The sequence below is a fragment of the Oryctolagus cuniculus genome, chromosome 1, assembly GCF_964237555.1.
Source record: "Oryctolagus cuniculus chromosome 1, mOryCun1.1, whole genome shotgun sequence".
Classification (NCBI taxonomy): domain Eukaryota; kingdom Metazoa; phylum Chordata; class Mammalia; order Lagomorpha; family Leporidae; genus Oryctolagus; species Oryctolagus cuniculus.
Window position 1 is genome coordinate 199,097,048 of NC_091432.1, and position 21,827 is coordinate 199,118,874.

At 43.4% G+C, this 21,827-nt stretch overlaps 1 protein-coding gene and 1 long non-coding RNA gene across 3 annotated transcripts in view; one reads left to right on the forward strand and one right to left on the reverse strand.

Annotated features, from left to right (window-relative positions):
* The window catches only part of GNE (glucosamine (UDP-N-acetyl)-2-epimerase/N-acetylmannosamine kinase), a 57,983-nt gene that overhangs the window by 19,222 nt on the left and 16,934 nt on the right, over window positions 1–21,827 (reverse strand). For both annotated transcript variants that reach the window (XM_051856366.2, XM_051856369.2), the window contains 4 exons: window positions 14,294–14,499; window positions 9,504–9,955; window positions 4,283–4,435; window positions 1,440–1,652 (listed from right to left, as the gene is read on the reverse strand). In XM_051856366.2, coding sequence (XP_051712326.1) covers window positions 1,440–1,652; window positions 4,283–4,435; window positions 9,504–9,955; window positions 14,294–14,499 — 1,024 coding nt within the window. The remainder of the gene's footprint in view (window positions 1–1,439; window positions 1,653–4,282; window positions 4,436–9,503; window positions 9,956–14,293; window positions 14,500–21,827) is intronic.
* LOC127493459 (uncharacterized) lies at window positions 1,652–21,799 on the forward strand. Its single transcript, XR_007923639.2, has 2 exons — window positions 1,652–4,247; window positions 14,108–21,799. It is a non-coding gene; the product is annotated as an uncharacterized lncRNA (long non-coding RNA).

The window sequence follows — 21,827 nt, forward strand, 5'->3', positions numbered from 1 at the left end:
ATTTTTGTTTGTTTATCATCTAAGTTAAATGAGAACTTGGGTCTTGTTAGTCTAGTTTACTGCTAGATCCCTCTGCCCAGCACATGGTAGGTGCTTACTGAAAATTTTCTTTTAAAATTATTTATTTATTTGAGACAGAGACAGAGTGCTCCCATCCACTGGCTCACTCCCCAGGCGCCTACAATGGCCAGGAACCAGGAAGTCAATCCAAGATCCTCCTGCTTGGGTGGCAGGGACCCAACTACTTGATCCATCACTTGCTGCCTCCAACATTGCTCACTGGCAGGAAGCTGGAGTCAGAAGCAAAGCTGGGACTTGAACCCAGGCATCCTGTTATGGGATGCAGTCATACCAAACTGTAGCTTAACACTAAGTCAAACACTCACCCCTAAATATTTTCTTAATTAATAAATTTGAAAGAATTTCCATTTCATGGCTTCTAGTTTCTCTATGAAATGGGGAACAAAGTAATATGCTAGGAATGAGAGGAGGAAAAGGTCTAAAGAAAGCAGAAAGTGAGGTGGCAGTAATGAAGAAGGGAAGAAAGAACAGCGCTGGAACTAATCTCCTTGGTTCTGGTCCTGTTCTCTTTCTGTTAATGACATACACTTTCCATTAACAACAGATATATATCTGCCTGTAGACAGTGTTAGAATTTGAACTAATTTAATAATTAAGATCTAGCTCAGTTAGAAAACTCATTAATAATTGTCTTATTTACGTGTAGGTTATGGAGAGGCACCTACTCAGAACTGCCATCCTCTACCGACTGAAGGGACTCTCTACCAGGCCCAGAAAATGAAAGACTAGCATTCGTACACTTATGACACAGTCAACCACATTCTCTTAAACACAGACATCAAAGACTATAATTAACTAAAAATCACTTAGCTCTAATTGACATTACAAGGATAATAAAAGGACATGGAACTAAAAGAAACTGGTAATAACTGTGTGTGTTTATAAATTTTAGACTGTAACTGGTCATTAACCTTATTCATTTACTTGTTCACAAAAGTATATGCCCAGCACTGGTACATGCCTTTCTTATAATAACTCATACACATGCATAAAGTCTAGTCAGGAGCAGGCATTTGGCACAAGGGTTAAGTCACCACTTGGGATGACTGCAGCTCACATAGTAGAGCCTGGTTCAAGTCCCAGCTACTCTGCTTCTGATCCGGCTTCCTACTAATGGACATTTTGGGAATCAGCTGATGATGGATCATGTACTTGGGTCCTAGCCATCCACGTGGAACACCTAAATTGAGTTCTGGTGTCCTGACTCAGCCCTGGCTTTGGGGCACATTTGCATAGAAAACCAACACATGAGAGATCTCTCTCCATCTGTCTCTCTGCCCTTCAAATAAAATGAAAATAAATTAAAAAAAATTTTTAATGTAAAGCCTAGCAGGTTGAGATATAAACAAGGTAAACACCTGTTTCTCTTCCAATCTGACGTGTTCCCAGATTGATCACAGGTGTTCCAAAGGCTCCAACCTCTCGCACCCCACAGCTGCTATTTCCAATCATACAACCCGCATGGGCAACCAGCTGTATAAACTGGTCAAACGGGACGTGTTTAACAGCACGGAAATTGGGATGATGCTCAATGCCCTTCTTCCGCATCACTCGAACCATCTCTTTGCTCCCTGTGGAAATAAAAAGAACCAGCTGTTAAATGACTTATGAGCAAAAAGAAGTCCTTTTCAAAGGGAGGTATTGTTCCATTTAAAGAAATCTCCCTATAAAAATTCACACTAGCTAGTAAGGAAAGTAATTTTAACTGCTGATCTTGTCATGCATGATGACTTTCTAAAATGTCTGGCCAGCTCTCTGCTTCAATTCAACAACTAGGATCTCAAACATCAGCAGCTGAGATTTTTTTCAAACAGAACTCAGCCAAAACCTTTAATTTAAACAACAACCAAGACGCTAACGCAGGCCAGCAGTCCATATCTTAAGCTGGGAGTCCCTAAATGGAAAGGTATCAGGCTCTACACACCAAGCTGATCAGGGAGCCTCCGCCCAGCTAACCTCAAGTTTTTCACCACCAATAGCTTAACTGGACAGGAACCCTACACATGTGGACTAAACTCCAAGAAAATATAGATAGCCTCTGACACCATGGCTATTTTATTTTGAATACATGACTTTTCAACAAAAACTAAGATTTATAAGGAGGAGAAAATATTGCCTCTACTCACCCTATCCTAGCCACCCGCTCCAAGGGAAGAAGAGTTGCTAATCTGATTGGTTAGAAGGCACGACAGTGACCACATCATGCTTACCCATGGGCAGAAGCTAGCCACGCATCTGTTCTCTCCCTTTGTGATTTTCTACACATGGCACAGTAAGTAAATGGACTCAGAGCAGGCCTGGCCACTTCTTCCCATATATAGTCTTGCCACAGCATGCAAGTCATCATCTATACATACTGTAGTATGCGGCACACCAGAAAGTACTACTATTCCAAGATTTAGATTTGGACTCAGGTTGAAGGCTCTTCTTTGGCCTGAAGCCTAAACCACATGCACTAATCCAATTTTCCAGAGAGCCCTACAATGGGGAACTGGGTCGTAAGCCAGATAATGAAAGTGCTGTGTTGATAGTTACTTCCCAGTTGATCCCTGTGTGTGTCTTATCAAAAAACCCTTGGGAAGTACAGCTGAGTAGAAGGCATGATTGAAATATTCCTCATTACCAGAGTAAGAATTGGGTATAGCAATTAAGATGCCATCTAGGACACTCACATCCCATACTGGACTGCCTGCTCCCAAGTCCAGCTTCCTGCTAATGTGTGCCCTGGGAGGCAGCAGGTGATGGCTACAGTAGTTGGGTTCCTGCCAGCCACACGGAAGATCTAGATTGAGTTTTCAGCTCCCTTGGCATTTGGAGAGTTAACCAATAATGAGGAGTTTTCTCTCTCTCTCTTCCCCTCTATATTTTCCCCTCTCTCGGCCTCTCAGACAAATAACAAAATAAATCAAAATTTAAAACTAAACATTCTCCATAAAATCCTTGGACCCTTTGCTTTCATAAGGAAAAATATCTCTAATTATAAAGTTCATAGAATCAGAAATGTTATAACCAGTATATCATTGATAATGAATATTGAACATAAGAGGTATATAATTACATTAAGATTATATATACAGAATTTAAATGATTAGAAAAGAAAAATATTAAGATTCTTACAATATGGATACATTACCTGGACAAAATCTGGGTTGGCTCTTTGTCATTTATTTTTTTTTTTTTTTTTTTTTTTTGACAGGCAGAGTGGACAGTGAGAGAGGGAGAGACAGAGAGAAAGGTCTTCCTTTGCCGTTGGTTCACCCTCCAATGGCCGCCGCGGCCGGCGCGCTGCGGCCGGCGCACCGCGCTGATCCGATGGCAGGAGCCAGGAGCCAGGTGCTTTTCCTGGTCTCCCATGGGGTGCAGGGCCCAAGCACCTGGGCCATCCTCCACTGCACTCCCTGGCCACAGCAGAGGGCTGGCCTGGAAGAGGGGCAACCGGGACAGAATCCGGCGCCCCGACCGGGACTAGAACCCGGTGTGCCGGCGCCGCTAGGCGGAGGATTAGCCTAGTGAGCCGCGGCGCCGGCCTGTCATTTATTTTTCAACTAACACCCTATTTTGTCTCTCCTAACTGATGGGTTCTTCAAAGTAAGGTGGTGACATCCCAGCATCGCAGAGAAAGGGCCCTGTCTCCTTTATCAAAAAATACCTAACATCTCAGCAATGAGTGGTGTCAACTAACAACAACCAGTATTTGAAAATTCCCCAGGGTCAGGCCTTGCTCTGGCACTTTTCATTTGGATCGCACATCCCCCACTAACTAGCACCAATGCCTAAAGCACCAGCCACCAGTAAGTGATCAACGAGGGCAGGCTTGAGAATGAAAAAAGAAAACAAAAATAACACTGACGACTTCTCCTGTGGTCAGTGGAAGCATTACTTTCCTTGAGACACTCTTGCTGCAGCATCTAAGGTTTGTGGCTATTGAGGTTTCCTGTTGGTGGAAACCGGAGGAAAGAGACTAAATGTGAGGCTCAAGTGGACGGGAAAAAAGGAGACTTTCTGTTACCCTTCTTTCTTACTGCTTTTCTGCTAGACAACAAAAGCACCGCAAACTCTGTGATCTCACAGCAAAAGTGGCAATCCTTTAAAGCGTGAATGCAATCTTCAATCAAGAAAGGAGGACAGTCAATAGAAGAAGTAATGGAAGCATGAAATTTGAAAAGGTAGGTGGCATAATTTCATTTTCAAGTTCAATTACCTGCATCAATATTTGGAAACAGAACTAAGGTCCGCTTGTTAAATGAGATAAGTGCATCCAATGTTAGTTCAAACATTTTAATGGAATGCTTAATGTCAGTGGTCACAGGGTGCTGCAGTGCAACAATGTAATCTTTAGACTTTACATCATCACCTGTGTAAAGAAAATCAAACCACAGTTTGATTAATTAATTAGGAATCTGAAAAATGAAAGAGGCAAATCCTAAAAGCAGACATTTTAAAAATTCTAGAATAAAAACACTTTGTCACATTCTAAGCAGGGCATCCAAATTAGGATCAAATGAGAAGAGATTCCAGCAACAATTTCAAGAGTTCAGCAAACTTCACATTTTACAAAGATATTTGCTACCACAAATATAATTCTTTAAATAGCAAGCGCTGGAAATGCATTGTTTTCAAATCCAGCATATTCTAGGCATGACAATTCGTGATCTCCCTGATTCCTAACATGCTTCTAATGAATGGTAGCATGTTCGATCCAGGGCACCTGGAGCTGGAGAGCGCACTGAGCACATTCTGTATGATGCACAGGGGCATCCCCATGACACCCTGCGACACAGAAGTGGCAAGTGTGTCCAGCTCCACCCGACAACTAGAAAGGCTTCCCTCATCCCTGCGCTGGAATATCAAGGACAGTTCCTTGCCAAAAATTAAAGTGTAAGAGCTTTGGATTGACAGTGCTATGCCAAACAGCATAAGACACTATTTCACAGAGCCTGTATTATCCCATAAAACTGAAAGAGCTCCACTTACTTATTTTTTAATTTTTTTTCACTCATCTTGGATGAAAGACTATCTTTGTCACATTAATTGTCAATTTCACCATGAGCTATATTGTCTATCATTAATTTCCAAATTCAATAAGCAGGAATTATTTTCTATGACTTAATGGTAACATAAGAGTTTACTAAGTTAGAATCTCTAGAGGTATTTGATTTAAAATATCATAGTGGCTCCAAAATTTTATTTTAAAACACTTATTGGTCTTGGGGCCTGTGTTGTGGCGTAGCGGGTAAAGCTTTTGCCTGTGACATTGACATCCATAAGGGTACTGGTTTATGTCAAGGCTGCTTCACTTCTGATCCAGCTCCCTGCTGATGGCCTGGAAAAAGCAGTGGAGGCTGGCTTGAGTACTTGGGCCCCTGCACTCATGTGGGAGACCCAGATGAAGTTCCTGCCCTGGGCTTTGGCCTGGCCCAATTCTGGCCATTGCGGCCATCTGGAGAGTGAACCAACATATGGAAGATCACACTATTTCTCTCTCTCTCTGTCTCTCCCTTACTCTCTATAAACTCCAACTTCCAAACAAATATTAAGTGGCCAGCACTGTGGTATAGTGGGTAAAGCCATTCCCTGAAGTGCTGGCATCCATATGATTGCTGGTTTGAGTCCTGGCTGCTCCATTTCTGATCTAGCTCTCTGCTATGGTCTGGGAAAGCAGTGGAAGATGACCCAAATCCTTGGGACCCTGCACCAGTATGGGAGATTAGGAAGAAACTCCTGGCTCCTGGCTTTGGATTGGCCCAGTTCCGGGGCCATTGTGGCCATCTGGGGAGTGAACCAGCAGATGGAAGACTTTCTCTCTCTCTCTCTCTCTTTTTCTCTCTCTCTGCCTCTGCCTTTCAATAAATAAATAAATCTTTAAAAATAAATAAATAATTATTTAAATAAAAACAACAACTTATTGGTCTCATTAGTTTCTAAACTGAGGGAGGGGTATACAATTATTAAATTTTTCTAGAGTAGAAAAAAGACGTACAGGCCTGCACAAAACATGATAAAGCATGAGAGTTTCAAAGATCAAAAGGAAGACAACCTCTCATGTTACTGTTAACAGAAGTCTGTAAAGACGCAAGCCACATAAATCCAGGTCATCTACTGGCTGTAGCTCAGGGCCATTAGAAAAAAACTGTTTCAAAGAGAAGTGGTAAACTGCAGGACATGGTGGCAATAAAAGACTTGAGGAGCCTGACCCGGAAATACTACGCATGCGCTGCAACCTGCCTTCAGGCCAAGTCTGCCCCTCTGTGAATTGGCTCACTCGACTGGCAGGGAGAGGCCAGTGTCAGCCTGTACGGCAGCTGTGTACGGGAGAACGTGGTCTCGCCAGGAGGCCCCTCCTCCCCACACTCCTTTCTCTCGGTTCTGCGCACCTGGGACCACTGAGCGGGCCAGTCTTTCTGCTCTTTAGGGTTCCGGGGGCAATTTTGCTTTCAAAGTGAGGGCACTGTGGAGCCTCTACAGCCCCACGAGGAGGCTCACTCTATACAACTCGCTGCTTCAGAGCCAGTGGATGGCTAAGAAGAATGCCACAGGTTTCCTCCGTTTTCATCTATTTCCTGTTTTAAGTGTAACGAGGAAACACCTGTGCAGGCGGGCGGGCGGGCGTTTGGTGCAGCAGGTAAGACACGTTGGGGACACCTGCACTCTGTCAGAATGCTCTTGAAACCCTAGTCCAGCTTCCTGCAGCCCTGGGAGGTGTCAGATGTCGGCTGAAGTCCATGAGTCCCTGCCACACGTGTGCAAGACCTTGACTGAGTTCCTGGCTCTCAGCTTTGGCCTGGCCCAACCTCAGCTGTTGCACACATTTGGGGAGTGAACCAGTGAATGGGAGCTCTCTGTCTCTCAAACTAATTACTTAATTAGGAAAAAAAAATGCTCATAGTACACAGAAAACAACCAGACAATGCAGAACATCTGAAACTTAACGTTATTAAAAGAACTTTTTTTTTTTTTTAATTTATATACTTGAAAGGCAGAGTTACAGAGACAGAGATCCTGTATACACTGGTTCACTTCCCAGACAGCCGCAACAGCCAGAGCTGAGCCAGACCACAGCCAGGAGCCAGGAGCTTCATCCGGGCCTCCTATGTGGGTGACAGGGGCCCAAACACTTGGTTCATCCTCTGCTGCTTTTCCCAGGCCACTAGTAGGGAGCTGGATGGGAAGTGGAGCAGCCAGGACATGAACCCGTGCCCAGATGGGATGCTAGCATCACAAGCTTAACCTGTTAGGCCACAAAGCAAACAAGTATTTAAACTATGTGTTTATGAAAGAAGGATGGCAAAACAGCAAAAACTAGATATCTTACTGAAAGCCAGAGAAAAGAGAACACAAGACAATGAGCCACAGCTACGGCATCTGGCAAGAATACATTTTGTGCAAAGCCTGCATCTGCTTGTCAACCTGGAACTTCTGACATTACCACTCTGCCTCTGTCTCCATAACCCAGTGATTTCCGCTCTCCCATTCAACCCTTTCATGACAGTGCAGTCAGTTTACATTGGGAATTTAACATGTCTTTTACACTCTGCTAATATGTTTACTAGGACTATTATATACACATGCTAATGTTCTGGTTACAAAACTGAATGTTCTAAGTGGCCTGCCAATTCTGTTTTCCTGTAAGCAGAGGGATAACATGAGAAGTTGTAGGTGAGGAAGCAGAAACGGGGATGGCACTGTGGTGCAGCAAGTTAAGGCACTACTTGCAGTGCCAGCATCCCACACAGGAGCATGGGTTTGAGTCCCAGATGCTCCACTTTTGATCTGGTTTCCTGCTAACGTGCCTTGGAAAACAGCAGTGGATGGCTCAAGTGCTAGGGCCCTTCCCATCCATGTGGGAGACCTGGTGGATTTCCAAGCTCCTACTTTGGCTAGCCCCAGACCTAGCTGTTGCAGCCATATGGGGAGTGAACCAGCAGATAGAAAGATCCTAAATAGGTGTTTACTCTTGATTTTTCCCTGGGATAGTACTCTTACATAAATTAATCAATTGGCAATCTGTTTGTGAATCTATTTTCTGATTAGCAGAAGGTAATTTCCACGAAGCTAGATCACTGATCATTGAAAATTTCAGACCTTAAGACTTCATTAAAGAGAAAAAAGCTAGTCAAAGAACTATGGTTTTTGTGGTTTTTTTTTTTTTTTTTGACAGGCAGAGTGGACAGCAAGAGACAGCAAGAGAGAGAGAGACAGAGAGAAAGGTCTTCCTTTGCCGTTGGTTCACCCTCCAATGGCTGCTGTGGCCGGTGCACCACAAGCACTTGGGCCATCCTCCACTGCACTCCCTGGCCACAGCAGAGAGCTGGCCTGGAAGAGGGGCAACCGGGACAGAATCCGGCGCCCCGACCGGGACTAGAACCCGGTGTGCCAGCGCCGCTAGGCGGAGGATTAGCCTAGTGAGCCGCGGCGCCGGCCCAATGATTATTATTAAAAAACAAAAGCAGGCCGGCCTGATGATTATTATTAAAAAACAAAAGCTGGCCGGCGCCGCGGCTCACTAGGCTAATCCTCCACCTAGCGGCACTGGCACACCGGGTTCGAGTCCCAGTCAGGGCGCCGGATTCTGTCCCGGTTGCCCCTCTTCCAGGCCAGCCCTCTGCTGTGGCCAGGGAGTGCAGTGGAGGATGGCCCAGGTGCTTGGGCCCTGCACCCCATGGGAGACCAGGAAAAAAGCACCTGGCTCCTGGCTCCTGCCATCAGATCAGCGCGGTGCACCGGCCACAGCGCGCCGGCCGCAGCGGCCATTGGAGGGTGAACCAACGGCAAAGGAAGACCTTTCTCTCTCTGTCTCTCTCTCTCACTGTCCACTCTGCCTGTCAAAAAAAAAATCATCATCATCATCATCATAATCCCTTATACTAAACACCAGTGGCTTAGTATTTTCAACATTATCTCATCTGAGTAGTCCAACAACTCATAAGAAAGTCATTAACAGTAAAAATATCATTTTCTCCATTGCACTAAAAGATGAAATGCAGAAAACAAAAATAAAAAACATCCATAGTCCCATACCAGAAATCCATATAATAAAGGACTTGGTGTACATTCTTCCTGGCCTTCCCATTGTTACAGTTTGTATAAAATGGCATTATATTACACATACTATTTCATAGCATGCTTCTGTTTTCCCTTTTTGATATATCAGGATCTGTCCTTGGAACTAAATTAATCTGCAACATTGTTTAAAAACATTCCACTGTACCAATATGGCATAAGTTTAAAAACTGACAAGCCCAGTAGCCTATTTTACAGAGGAGGTTAATCTCGAAGAGGTAGTCATACCTTGTGGGAAGATTTATGAACTAAAACCTTAGCCTTGTGGTTGCAAATGGAACATTCTATCCAGGAGTTTCCAAGAGGAATAAGCACTTCCTGACAAAACAGCTGGCTGGCTGACGCCAGTCTGACATACGTACCCAGCCACATTCGGATGATGCTCATGTAGTCTTTGTTCTTGGCTGAGAGAAGCTTGTCATAGGAAGGGCAGCCTGCCAACAGGATGCGGTCATGGTCCTCACACATGGATATCAGGTGCTGCTCTGCACTGCGGGTGCAGCACACGTGATAGTGAGCCAGCTTTGTGATGGCATGTCTGATGGAGTCATCAATAGTCCCGCTGACTTCCCCTCCTTCAATATGAAGGATTCGGATGTTCATCAAGGCAGCAGACGTAGCCAGAGCCAGGGCATCAAACCGGTCTCCATGAACAATCATGATGTCAGGCTTCAGACGGTTAAGGACATCTGGTAGCTTCACAAGGGCCAGGCCTACTGACTCCACCATGGCTGCCTCATCTTCCCCCCTAACGATTGTATGTAGCCTGGTATTAATGTCAAAGTCATCTTGTTCAATCATGCGATAGGTGTTTCTGAAACAGGAGAGAAATAAAGATGCGAGGGCATGTTCTTAAACACAGTGTTCACAATGTGAGAAAAGCAAGCAACACCTTCAACCCTGAAGGAAGAAACACTTAAACTTTTTTCATTTGCTAAAATTAAGTAAATAAATCGAAGTAAACCTTAGCCACGAAGATATCAAGCATGTATCCTAAGTGTACATGTAGCCTTACGAGTTTTTCTTACATAAATACTAGGTTAGCCAGTACTCAGATCCACACAGAACACACCCTGTACCTTAGAAGGCTCGCTTGTGCCCCTGCCCGTTCAGTAATGGGAGGAGAAACATCTGTGGAAGAATTTTTTTTTTTTTTTTAGGGAGAAAGAAACCACACTTTTAATATAGTTAAGTTTTTTTCCTTGTTATCAATTTTTAAGAAGAAATATGTACTTAATAAGAAAAAGATGTTACTTACAAAATAAAGCTTACTTTTTTTCCTACAATACAGAAAATAAGAACAGCAGGGAGGCAGAATACCTAGACTCTGTCACTAAAATATAAACTTCTGAATGATGGAAATTTGAGTCATGTTGTATGTAAATAAAGACAATCATTATGCCTTTATTTTTCCTTCCTGCTTGATTGTATTGGCTGTTACACAGCCAGTGCAAATTGAAGAAAGACGGGAAAAGTGGAAATTCTTAGCTGTTACCAAGCTAAGGGGGAATTCTGTTAGTTGTGAGTTTCTCACAGATGGCCTTTATGAGATTGAGATGTCCCTCTATGCCAAGTTTACTAAGAGATTGGTTTTTTAATCATATTTAGTTGCTTAATTTTGTCAAGTGCTTTTTCAGTATCTATTGAGATGACTGTATAAGTTTGCCCCTTCAGTCTGATGGGTTGACTTTTCTTAAATATTAAATGTAGTGATCTATAAATGTCAATCACATTAAAGTGATTGATCATTTTGTACCAGATTTCTGTATCCTTGGCTAGTTGTTATATAAATTCCTCTAGATGGGGTGAAAATCAACTATGATTACAGGTTTATCTGTTTCTCCCTTTGGTTCTCCAAGATTCTGCCTCATGAATTTTGAAACTATTATTAGATTTATACCTATTTAGGATTGTTATGCCTTCCTAATGAATTGATTTTTCATGTTTTTTAAAAAAGATTTGTTTATTTATTTGAAAGGCAGAGTTTACAGAGAGAGAGAAAGCATGTGTGCAAGAGCAAGATCTTCCATTTCATTGGTTCACTCTCCCAATGGCCTCCAAGACCAGGGATGGGCCAGGCCAAAGCCAGGAGCCAGAAGCTTCCTCTCCGATTTCCACATGGGTGCAGGGGCCCCAGCCATCTTCCACTGTTTTCCCAAACACATTAGCAAGGAGCTGGATCAAAAATGGAGCAGCCGGGACTCTTTTTTTTTTTTTTTCACCAAAACAGTACTTTATTTTGTAAATTTTGACCCATTATTACTCCCAAGTTATGTTTTTATCAGCTGTCAAGTGTACAAGGTGAAGATAAGTTTTAGTTAGATGGGGCTACACCTGGAAAATAAATTTCTTAAAACTCCATATACACGCTTCAAAACTGCTGGGTCCCAAGTCCATCTATGAACTCCAGGGCTGCCAGTATCACGGTGCAGCATATTAAAGCTACACTATCTGAATAGCTTATTAATTCTGCATAAATCAGGTCAAGCAATGTGTCAACCTGTAACAGACTGTGCACTCTAACTGAACATGGCAAAATATTCATTCTTTTGAACTTTACATCATCATTTGATGTCAAACAATGAAGCAAATCCCAACAGTATATACAAAAAACAGCTTTGCATTTACAAAAGATTGTTTCCCATACTGATTAATCCAGGCAGCTAACTCATTGGTTTATGCAACTTTATTGAAGTATATGCAGCCGGGACTCTTAACTAGCACCCACATGGGATGCCGGCACCACAGGTGGTAGCTTTACCCACTCTACCACAACACTGGCCCCTTCATTTTTTTTTTTTTTTTAAGATTTATTTTTTTTAAAAGGCAGAATTACAGAGAGAGAGAGAGATATCGTCCATCCATTGGTTCACTCCTCAAATGGCCACAGCAGCCAGGGATGGGCCAGGTTGAAGCCAGGAGCCAGGAGCTTCATCTGCATCTCCTATGTGGGTACAGGAGCCCAAGCACTTGGGTGATCTTCTGTTGTTTTCCCAGGTAGCAGGGAGCTGGATTGGAAGTGGAGCAGCTGGGACTCAAACTGGCATCCATATGGGATACTGGTGCTACAGGTACTGCTTAACCTGCTGTGCCACAGTGCTAGCCCCATAAATTGATTTCTCATCATTTTAATATCTGTAGGAGTTTAGTCTCTCTTTGTCTCTAGTAATATTCATTGAATTAAACTCCACTTTATCTATACAATCCCACCAGCTCCTTTATGCTTACTAACATAGTACATCTTTTTCCATTACTTTATTTTTAAAATATTAGTTACATATTTGCTTATTTTTATTTGAAAGGCAGATGAAGACAGAGAGAGAGAGATCTTTCATCTGCTGGTTCACTCCTCAAATGCCCAGAGCAGCCAGGGTTGGACCAGGCTGAAGCCAGGCACCTGGAACAACTTCCAAGTCTCCCACAGGGGTGGCAGGGATCCAAGCGCTTGACGCATGACCTGCTGCCTCCCAGAGTGCACCTGAGCAAGAAGCTGGTTTAAAACAGAGTAACCAGAACATGGACCAGACAGTCTGTTGTAAATTTCTACAGTGGAAAGTCCCTCACTTTTGTCACTTTGGTCCAATTTCTCTTGCCAGAAGCAACCAATAATCTCGTGTTAAAATGTACTTTAGGGGCTGGCACTGTGGTGTAGCAGGTAAAGCTGCCACCTCTGGCTCCAGCATCCCATGTGGGCACTGGTTCAAGTCCCAGGATGCTTCACTTCACACCAGTTCCCTGCTAGTGTGCCTGGGAAAGCAGTGGAGGATGGTTCTTTGTGTCTCCCCTGCACTCATGTGGGAGACCTGGAAGAAGCTCTTGGTTCCTGGCTTTGGATCAGCCCAGCTCCGGCCATTGCGGCCATCTGGGGAGTGAACCAGTGGATGGAAGATCTCTTTCTCTGTAACTCTGCATCTCAAATAAATTAAATCTTTACAAGAAAATGTACTTTAAACATATATCTTCATGAAGTACTGGTCAAATTTTCTATTTAACAGTCTTATCAGATGAAGACTACCTTTCTACCCTTAACGAGGTAAATATTTTACTAGTAAATATTTTAATACTTAACTAGTAAATATTTTACTTATTTGAAAGGCAGATAAGAAACCACCTACAATTTTCATGAGTGCCTCTCTCCCACTAGTCTTCCTGTGAAAGCTTTCTTATAGAAGTGAAAGAACCTGCTCAGAGTTTCATCCCTGGCTCTAGCTCAAACTTCTCTTCCATAAACTTTGTCCTATCACCCAAGTGGATTTTCTTAGAGAGTCATAACTAATTTCACACTTTCAAAAAAATGTATGGATCCCTGAGGTTTCCATCAATTTCTCCTCTACTCTTAAATACTTTCTTAGATCAAACTGCCAAACTGGTTGTTTCAGAGGCACGTTTTTATGTATTTGTTTTCCTGTTATTGTCTTGTCCCTAAAAGAATAATCTAAAAAGGACAATTCTTCTTTAACACAGCTTCTTTCACACATAATATTGTGTTTTTGACCATCTCAGGTGATGCATTAACACTTTCATGCCACAAGAGTGCACTAAATGCCACACTTTGTTATGTAAAGTAAAGTGAATGGTCATTTCTGGATTATGTATTCTGCTCCCTCAAACATTGCTTAAATTTCATTTTTCATAGGGAGCCTCTGATCAATAGCAATCCTAATGTCATCAGAATATCAATGGTCATTATAATTTATCATTCTACTTTACCTTATAAATCAGATTTTTAAAATCTTATTTCATATCTATTATTTTACATGCTGCTGACCTATAACCAATTTTAAAGAATTACTACAAAACACATTACATGGAATCACATTATAATAATCACACACACATACTATATTTTTATTTATCTATTAGTGGTACTTTTGAGTAATACCATTATAACCATCATTTATCAAGCACCTGCTGAGCAGCAGCCCTGGGTGTATGCTTATGTCACTGTGTCCGTCCCACAATGCAGGGTCTCACTCCATCTGATAAACTGAAGACACTGGCCTCAGAGATGTTAAGTGACTTCTATAGGGCCTCATACAAACTAAGTGATAGAACTGGAATTTGAAACTGGGTCCATATGGCCACAAAATCCAAGCTCTCTCCAGGACACTGCTGCAAATGAAGAATAAGAAAATGCTTTCATCTTACTTACCCGTAGTCATCTATCAGGTGAGAGCCAAGTACCACCACATCAAGTTCAAAGAACTCGGGTTCCGTCTTGATGCCAAACATGATCGGGGCAAGTTTAGAATAATCGGCACGGTTGCAAGTAGCAACGCAAACCCGCAGCTTTCGGTTATTCCCGTTCTTCTCCATGAGTTTTTTTGTTTGCTTTGAGAGGTTCTTAAAATAGAGTTCCTGAAGTTGCAAAAATAAAAATGACTTATAATCAGAATGATAAGTGTTAGATACAAAAACAGAACTTTTCACTTGGAAGTCCTTAAGCGCAGTGATTCCTAACCTTTGTTTCCACCCTCTGGGACACTCCCATTGGTAAACCCAGAGTTGTGAAATTCCAGCAGACCAAATAACTCCACCCCTTTCTCTCACACTCAAGACAACACACTAGAATGCAATAAAGGAGTGACAAGGGAACAGGCATTTGGTACAGTGGTTGGTTAAGTCACTGTTTGGGATGCCTGCATCCCACACTGGAGTGTCTAGTTCAAGTCCAGCTTCCTGCTGGTGCTTCCGAGTGGTAGCAGGTGATGGCTAAAGAAGTTGGATCCCTGTCACTCATGTTGGAGATCCAAACTGAGTTTCTGGCTTCTCGTTTTGGTATGGCCCAGCCCTGACTGTTGTCAGCATATGAGGAATGAACCAGCAGATGGACAATCTCTATCTGTCTCTTTCTCTGTGTTATCCCTCTGCTTCTCAAATAAGAGGAAAATAAAATTTCTAAAAAAGAAATGACAAAATCAGTTCTCACTGGAAAGGCAAGGAAATATCAGTTTTAACATTTATTTATTTATTTTTTGACAGGCAGAGTGGACAGTGAGAGAGAGAGACAGGTCTTCCTTTGCCATTGGTTCACCCTCCAATGGCTGCTGCGGCCGGCGCACCACGCTGATCCGATGGCAGGAGCCAGGTACTTATCCTGGTCTCCCATGGGGTGCAGGGTCCAGGCACTTGGGCCATCCTCCACTGCACTCCCTGGCCACAGCAGAGAGCTGGCCTGGAAGAGGGGCAACCGGGACAGAATCCGGCGCCCCGACTGGGACTAGAACCCGGTGTGCCGGCGCCGCTAGGCGGAGGATTAGCCTAGTGAGCCGCAGTGCCGGCCAGCTTTAACATTTATTAAAAAAAATTTTGTGGGGCCAGTACTATGGTATAGCCAGTAAAGCCACTGCCTGCAGTGCTGGCATCCCATATGGGCACCGGTTCAAGTCCCAGCTGCTCCACTTCCAATCCAGTTCTTTGTTATGGCCTGGGAAAGCAGTGGAAGATGGCCCCTGCACCCATGTGGGAGACCTGGAGGAAGCTCCTGGCTCCTGGCTTTGGATCGGCATAGTTCCAGCCATTGTAGTAGCCATTTGGGGAGTAAACCAGTAGATGGAAGACTTCTCTCTTTCTCTCTCTGCCTCTCTGTAACTCTGGCTTTCAAGTAAATAAAATCTAGGGGCCGGCGCTGTGGCGTAGCAGGTTAAGCTGCTGCCTGCAGTGCCCCATCCCATATGGGCACCAGTTGAAGACCCGGCAGCTCCACTTCCAATCCAGCTCTCTGTTATGGTCAGGGAAGGCAGCAGAGGATGGCCTAAGTCCTTGGGCCCCTGTACTCTTGGAGACCCAGAGAAAGCTCCTGGCTTCATATCAGGTGTAGCTCCAGCTGTTGTGGCCAACTGGGGAGTGAACCAGCAGATGGAAGACCTCTCTCTCTGCCTCTGCTTTCTCTGTGTAACTCTGACTTTCAAATAAATAAGTAAGTCTTTAAAAAAATCTTTCAAAAAAAAAATCTGTGCTTGCTATACCTTACAACTAAGCCTAACATACTAGGCTATAGCTAGTTTGGCTGAGAACCACCAACCACTTTACAAAAAGGGAAATACAGGTCCTAAAAGCAGAACTTACTTTCCCAAGACTCAAGATCACATCTTTTAAAAAATTTTTTAAATCCATATATTTTACTTATTTTAAAGTCAGACAGAGAGTCTTCATCTACTGGTTTACTCCCCAAGTACCCACAACAGCCGGGGCTGGGCTAAGCTCAGGCCAGGAGCCCAGACCTTAGTCTGCATCTCCCAAGTGGGTGGCAGCAACTCAACTACTTAAGCCACCACCCACTCTCTCCCAGATGTATATTAGCAGGAAGCTGGGATCAGGAAAGGAGCCGGGCATCAGACCCAGGTTCTCTGACATGTGTCTTAACTGCTGTGCCAAACACCTACCCTCAAGATGATATCTTAATAAGAACCTAATCTATTCATCTTAACATTATACACCCCCGTGGCTCAAATGCAAAGCACTGTAATTAGTGCTGGGGAACAGCAGGATAATTAAGATGAAAAACCCTACCCTCAAGGCATCGTTAACACCTACCCAACACTGCTGACTGCCAAACTCCAAATGCACACCAGAGAGCTCTTGCTATGTGTCACAGCACTTAAAGTCAGTGTCCCAAACTGAACTCATCTTCTTTTCGAAACCTGTTCCTCCGTAACTGTTCTCTGATTCAGTTATGCACTTCCATGTATCCAAAGGCCTCAACATCCTTATCTTTTCTGTTCCGCATTCCATACCCTCTAAGCTCTGTCAATTCCACCTCCTGAATATCCACCAAATGTGTCCTCTCCTCTTCAATCCTACCAGGACCTCCCTTGGTCCAGTCCCTCATCTTAGCTCTGGACTATTAATAACAGCTTTGAAGTGATTGGCCTGTCTCTAGTCTTAACCTGTCTCCAACAAACTTTCAAAGTTATTTTTCCAAAGATGATATATGTGGTTATCACACTAAACAGAATACACTACCTATGGGACATATATAGGATAAAGTCCAAGTTGTTGCTCCAAGTTGTTGATAAGAAACATGTAGTCCGTGTTTCTTAGCCTTACTCTGCCAGAGCTCCAGACACAGCAACTGCCTCAATTCAACTAGTGCATCTCCACATTTCTGTGTCTTTTAGATGCAAATCCCTCTCCTAACACTTCTTGCCTGGACTCCTACTCACCCTTCAAACCTATGTCTGAGTGTCACCTCTTCTGGAAAGGCTTAACATACACCTCAGTTCCTCGTCACCCTACCCTACCCCTCCAGGTTGCTGCCTTCTCTGAGCACCATGGCCTTACCATAAGGAAATAAGACTCTCCCCCAACTCCACTGCCCACCATTCCCCTACCGTGCCATACCCTACATTCAAAAGGTAAAAAGCAGGGACAAGGGATAACACATTTGCTTTATGAGACATTTGAAACTTCTCCACACCAGTGAAAAATTTCACCTCTGATATCGATGCTGTGGTTTTGGTAACTGGGAGTTCAGAGAAGCGGGGCAAGGATGTCAGTACAAGCAGCACAGCCCCTTAGATTGGGGTAAACTATGAGACTCACTTGGTAGCCCAGCAGCAGGTGCTTTAGGGTAGAATTCTGTGAACATGCAAATTACCCTTCCTTAGGACCACTCAGAATTTGCTTTCCCCAGTTACAGCAAAGCCCACCCAATGGAAAGCCCTTACAACATAATGGAATGTGCCTTCTGCCGGGGGCACTGAACTCAGAAAACCTAAGCTCTATCTAATCACTAAAGGGACAAAAGTATTCTTCCAAAGATGGCTGCCCTAAGTGTTCTTGTCTAAAATCCTTCTTTCTCTGAGCATGTTCGAGCTGAATAAATTGTGTGTGGGTGATATTTAGATTGCTGAGTGAGGCAAAGCAGAGCCTTCATGGTTGGTTGATTTGTATTTATTTTCCAAAGAACAGCAAACTTCCTGTCTGCCAATACCAAAATGCTTTGTTACGCAAGTTATTCTACATAAACTGTGAAGATAAAAGGCCAAAGCTTTCTATTAAAGAAAGAAGTAAAATCTAAAAAAAAAAAAAAAAAAAAAATCAAAAACAAAATAACCATAAAATGGCCTTTAAAATAGTATGCTGCATTCAGGGAAATATGACAATCACGTGAATTTTTTTTTTTTTTTTTGAAGATTTATTTATTTACTTGCAAGGCAGTTAGAGAGAGAGAGAGAGAGAGAGAGAGAGAGAGAGAGAATCTTTCCTCTGTGGTTCACTCTCCAAATAGCCACAACAGCTAGGGCTGGGCCAGGTTGAAGCCAGGAGTCAGGAGCTTCTTTTGGGTCTCCACATGGGTACAAAGGCCCAAGCATTTTGGCCATCTTCCACTGCTTTCCCAGGCACACTATCAGAGAACTGGATTGGAAGTGGAACAACCAGGACTCGAACCTGTGCTCATAAGGGATGCCAGTGTCATAGGCAGCTGTTTAACCTGCTGTGCCACAATGTGATTTTTTTTTTAAAATTCTGACCCCATGTGAATTAAAAAAAAACAAAAAAGACTTATTTATTTGAAAGGCAGATACAGAGGGGAGGAAGGCAGAGAGAGAGAGAAAGAATCTGTTATCTGGTTCATTTCCCAAATGGCTGCAATAGCCAGGGCTGGGCCAGGCCAAAGCCAGAAGCTAAGAACTCCATCTGGGTCTCCCTCATGGGTGTCAGTGGTTCAAGTCCCTGGGCCATCTTCCACTGCTTTCCCAGGAGTGTTGGCAGGGAGCTGGATCAGAAGTGAAGCAGTCAGGACTCAAGCAGATACTCACTGGGGTGCCAGCGTTGCAGGCAGTGGCTTTACCCACTGTACTACAACATAAATCCCCTTAAAATGCCTTTTTAAAGGGAGGAGTTGTGGGGCCCGGCGTTGTGGCACAGTGGGTTAAAGCTCCAGTCTGCAGCATCACCATCCCATATAGGTGCTGGTGGCCGGCGCCGCGGCTCACTAGGCTAATCCTCCGCCTAGCAGCGCCGGCACACCGGGTTCTAGTCCCGGTTGGGGTGCCGGATTCTGTCCCGGTTGCCCCTCTTCCAGGCCAGCCCTCTGCTGTGGCCCGGGAGTGCAGTGGAGGATGGCCCAGGTGCTTGGGCCCTGCACCCCATGGGAGACCAGGAAAAGCACCTGGCTCCTGGCTCCTGCCATCGGATCAGCGCGGTGCGCCGGCCACATCGCGCTGGCCGCGGCGGCCATTGGAGGGTGAACCAACGGCAAAGGAAGACCTTTCTCTCTGTCTCTCTCTCTCACTGTCCACTCTGCCTGTCAAAAATAAAAATAAAAATAAAAAAATAAAAAAAAATAAAAAAAAAAAAAGCCGGCCATATAGGTGCTGGTGAGTCCCAGCTGTTCTACTGTTCTGATCCAGCTCCCTGCTAATGCACCTGGGAAAGCAGCGGACAATGGCCCAAGCCCTTGGGCCCCTGTACCCACGTGGGAGACCCAGAAGAAGCTCCTGATAGGCTCAGCTCTGGCAGTTGCAGCCATTTGGGGAGTGAACCTGCAGATGGAAGACTTCTTTCTCTCTCTGTCTCTACCTCTCTCTCTCTAACACTTTCAAATAAATAAAATAAATCTTTAAAAAATAAAAATAAAGGGAGTTTTTAAAAAAGCAATTCAAAGTAACAACTTAGTTTTTGATTGAAAAGCTATATAGCAAAAAGTCTTATCAGTGTTCCCAGCCATATCATTCTTTTTCCTGGAAGTTAACAGTTACTGATTCCTTATTTATCCTTCCATAGGTAAACTATCATTATATAAATAAATATACATGCTTGTTTATAAATACATACAATGTATATTTACAACTGGTAACATATTCCACAAATTGTTTGGCAAACCTTGCTTTTTAAGTGTTTTTAATTGTGTTTCTGAATTAAATGGTAAAGTGGAAAAGATCAGACATTGGAAATATCAAAGCTAAAAGTGCTAAGCTTTGCAAATTGCTAGCCATCAATTTTTCAAATATATGAAGAGTTATGCTAGCCCTGAATGTTAAAGCATACAATGTCACAAACATTTATTAAATATTCTTTGTAGAAAACTCAAAGAAGCATCGAGCTGAGAAAGACCTAGTTTCTGATTTTTAGGAACTTATAATAATCTGGTCATAACACTAGAACACACAGTAACCAGTTCCCTTTCTACCTAAAGCACCAGAAACAAAATTAATTTTTTCTCTTCCACTCTACATTATTTGTTCTCAAGAAAATGTCACCAATGCCATCTCACTAGTCCCAGTGATCAATTTCTGTTCACAATTGATCATAATGATAGGACTAAGAACCAAAGGGATCATATAAACAAGAATAGTGTCTGCAAATACTAGCTGATAGAATAAAAAAGGGAGAGAACGATCCAACATGGGAAGTGAGATACACAACAGACCCATAGAATGGCAGATGTCCTAAACAGCACTCTGGCCTCAGAATCAGCCCTTAAGGCATGCGGATCCGGCTGAAAAGCCCATGAGAGTATTTCAGGCATGGAAAGCCAAGACACTCTGGGGGGAAAAAAAAAAACCTAAATGAAAGATCTCTGCAAGTGAGATCCCAGTGGAAAGAACGGGTCATCAAAGAAGGAGGTACCTTTCTCTGAAGGGAGGAGAGAACTTACACTTTGACCATGGCCTTGTCTAAATATGATCAGAGTCGGTGAACTCAGGGGGCTTCCATAGCCCTGGCAGCTCATGACAAGAGCCTAGGGTGATTACTGAGGCCATAAACAAGAGTGTCAATTTGTTAAGTCAACAACAGGAGTCACTGTGCACTTACTCCTCATGTAGGATCTCTGTCCTTAGTGTGCTGTACATTGTGATTTAATGCTATAACTAGTACTCAAACAGTATTTTTCACTTTATGTTTCTGTGTGGGAGCAAACTGTTGAAATCTTTACTTAATGTAAGCTAAACTGATCTTCTGTATATAAAGAGAATCGAAAATGAATCTTGATGTGAATGGAAGGGGAGAGGGAGTGGGAAAGGGGAGGGTTGCGGGTGGGAGGGACATTATGGGGGGAAAGCCATTGTAATCCATAAGCTGTACTTTGGAAATTTATATTCATTAAATAAAAGTTAAAAAAAAATGTCATGCCCAAAGACATATTTTTATACTGAGAACTGTGACCACAGTCTCCATCATCAATACAAAATGAATAAACATGGCAAAATGGACTTCAACTATATTAGAGAAATTTAAATTCTATAAGGGGGCATCTAAAACAAACAAGTTAGGGGCTGGCATTGGTGTGGGGCTGAGACGCTGCTCGGGATGCCCGCATCTCAGATGGAAGTACCTGGGCTGGAGTCTTAGCTCTGTTCCCGATTTCAGGTTCTCTCTGGTGTGTACCCTGGATCAGAAGAGAAGCAGCTGAGACTCAAACCAACGCTCTGATATGGGATGCTAGATGGCTGTGCTACAACCACGACAGCCCCCTGGCTCTACTTTTGATCCAGCTTCCTGCTAATGTGCACCCTGGAGGCAGCAGGTGATGGCTCAAGTGCTTGGCTTCCTGCCACCCACACTGGAGACTTGGATTGAGTTCTGGGCTCCTAGCTTTGAGCTGGCCCAGCACCAGCTGTTGCAGGCATTTGGGGACTTATCCAGTGGATGGGAGATCTCTTCTCTTTCTTCTGCCTTTCAAATAAATAATAAATAATTTTTAAAAATATGCTATAAGTAAAAATGGGAAATAATTA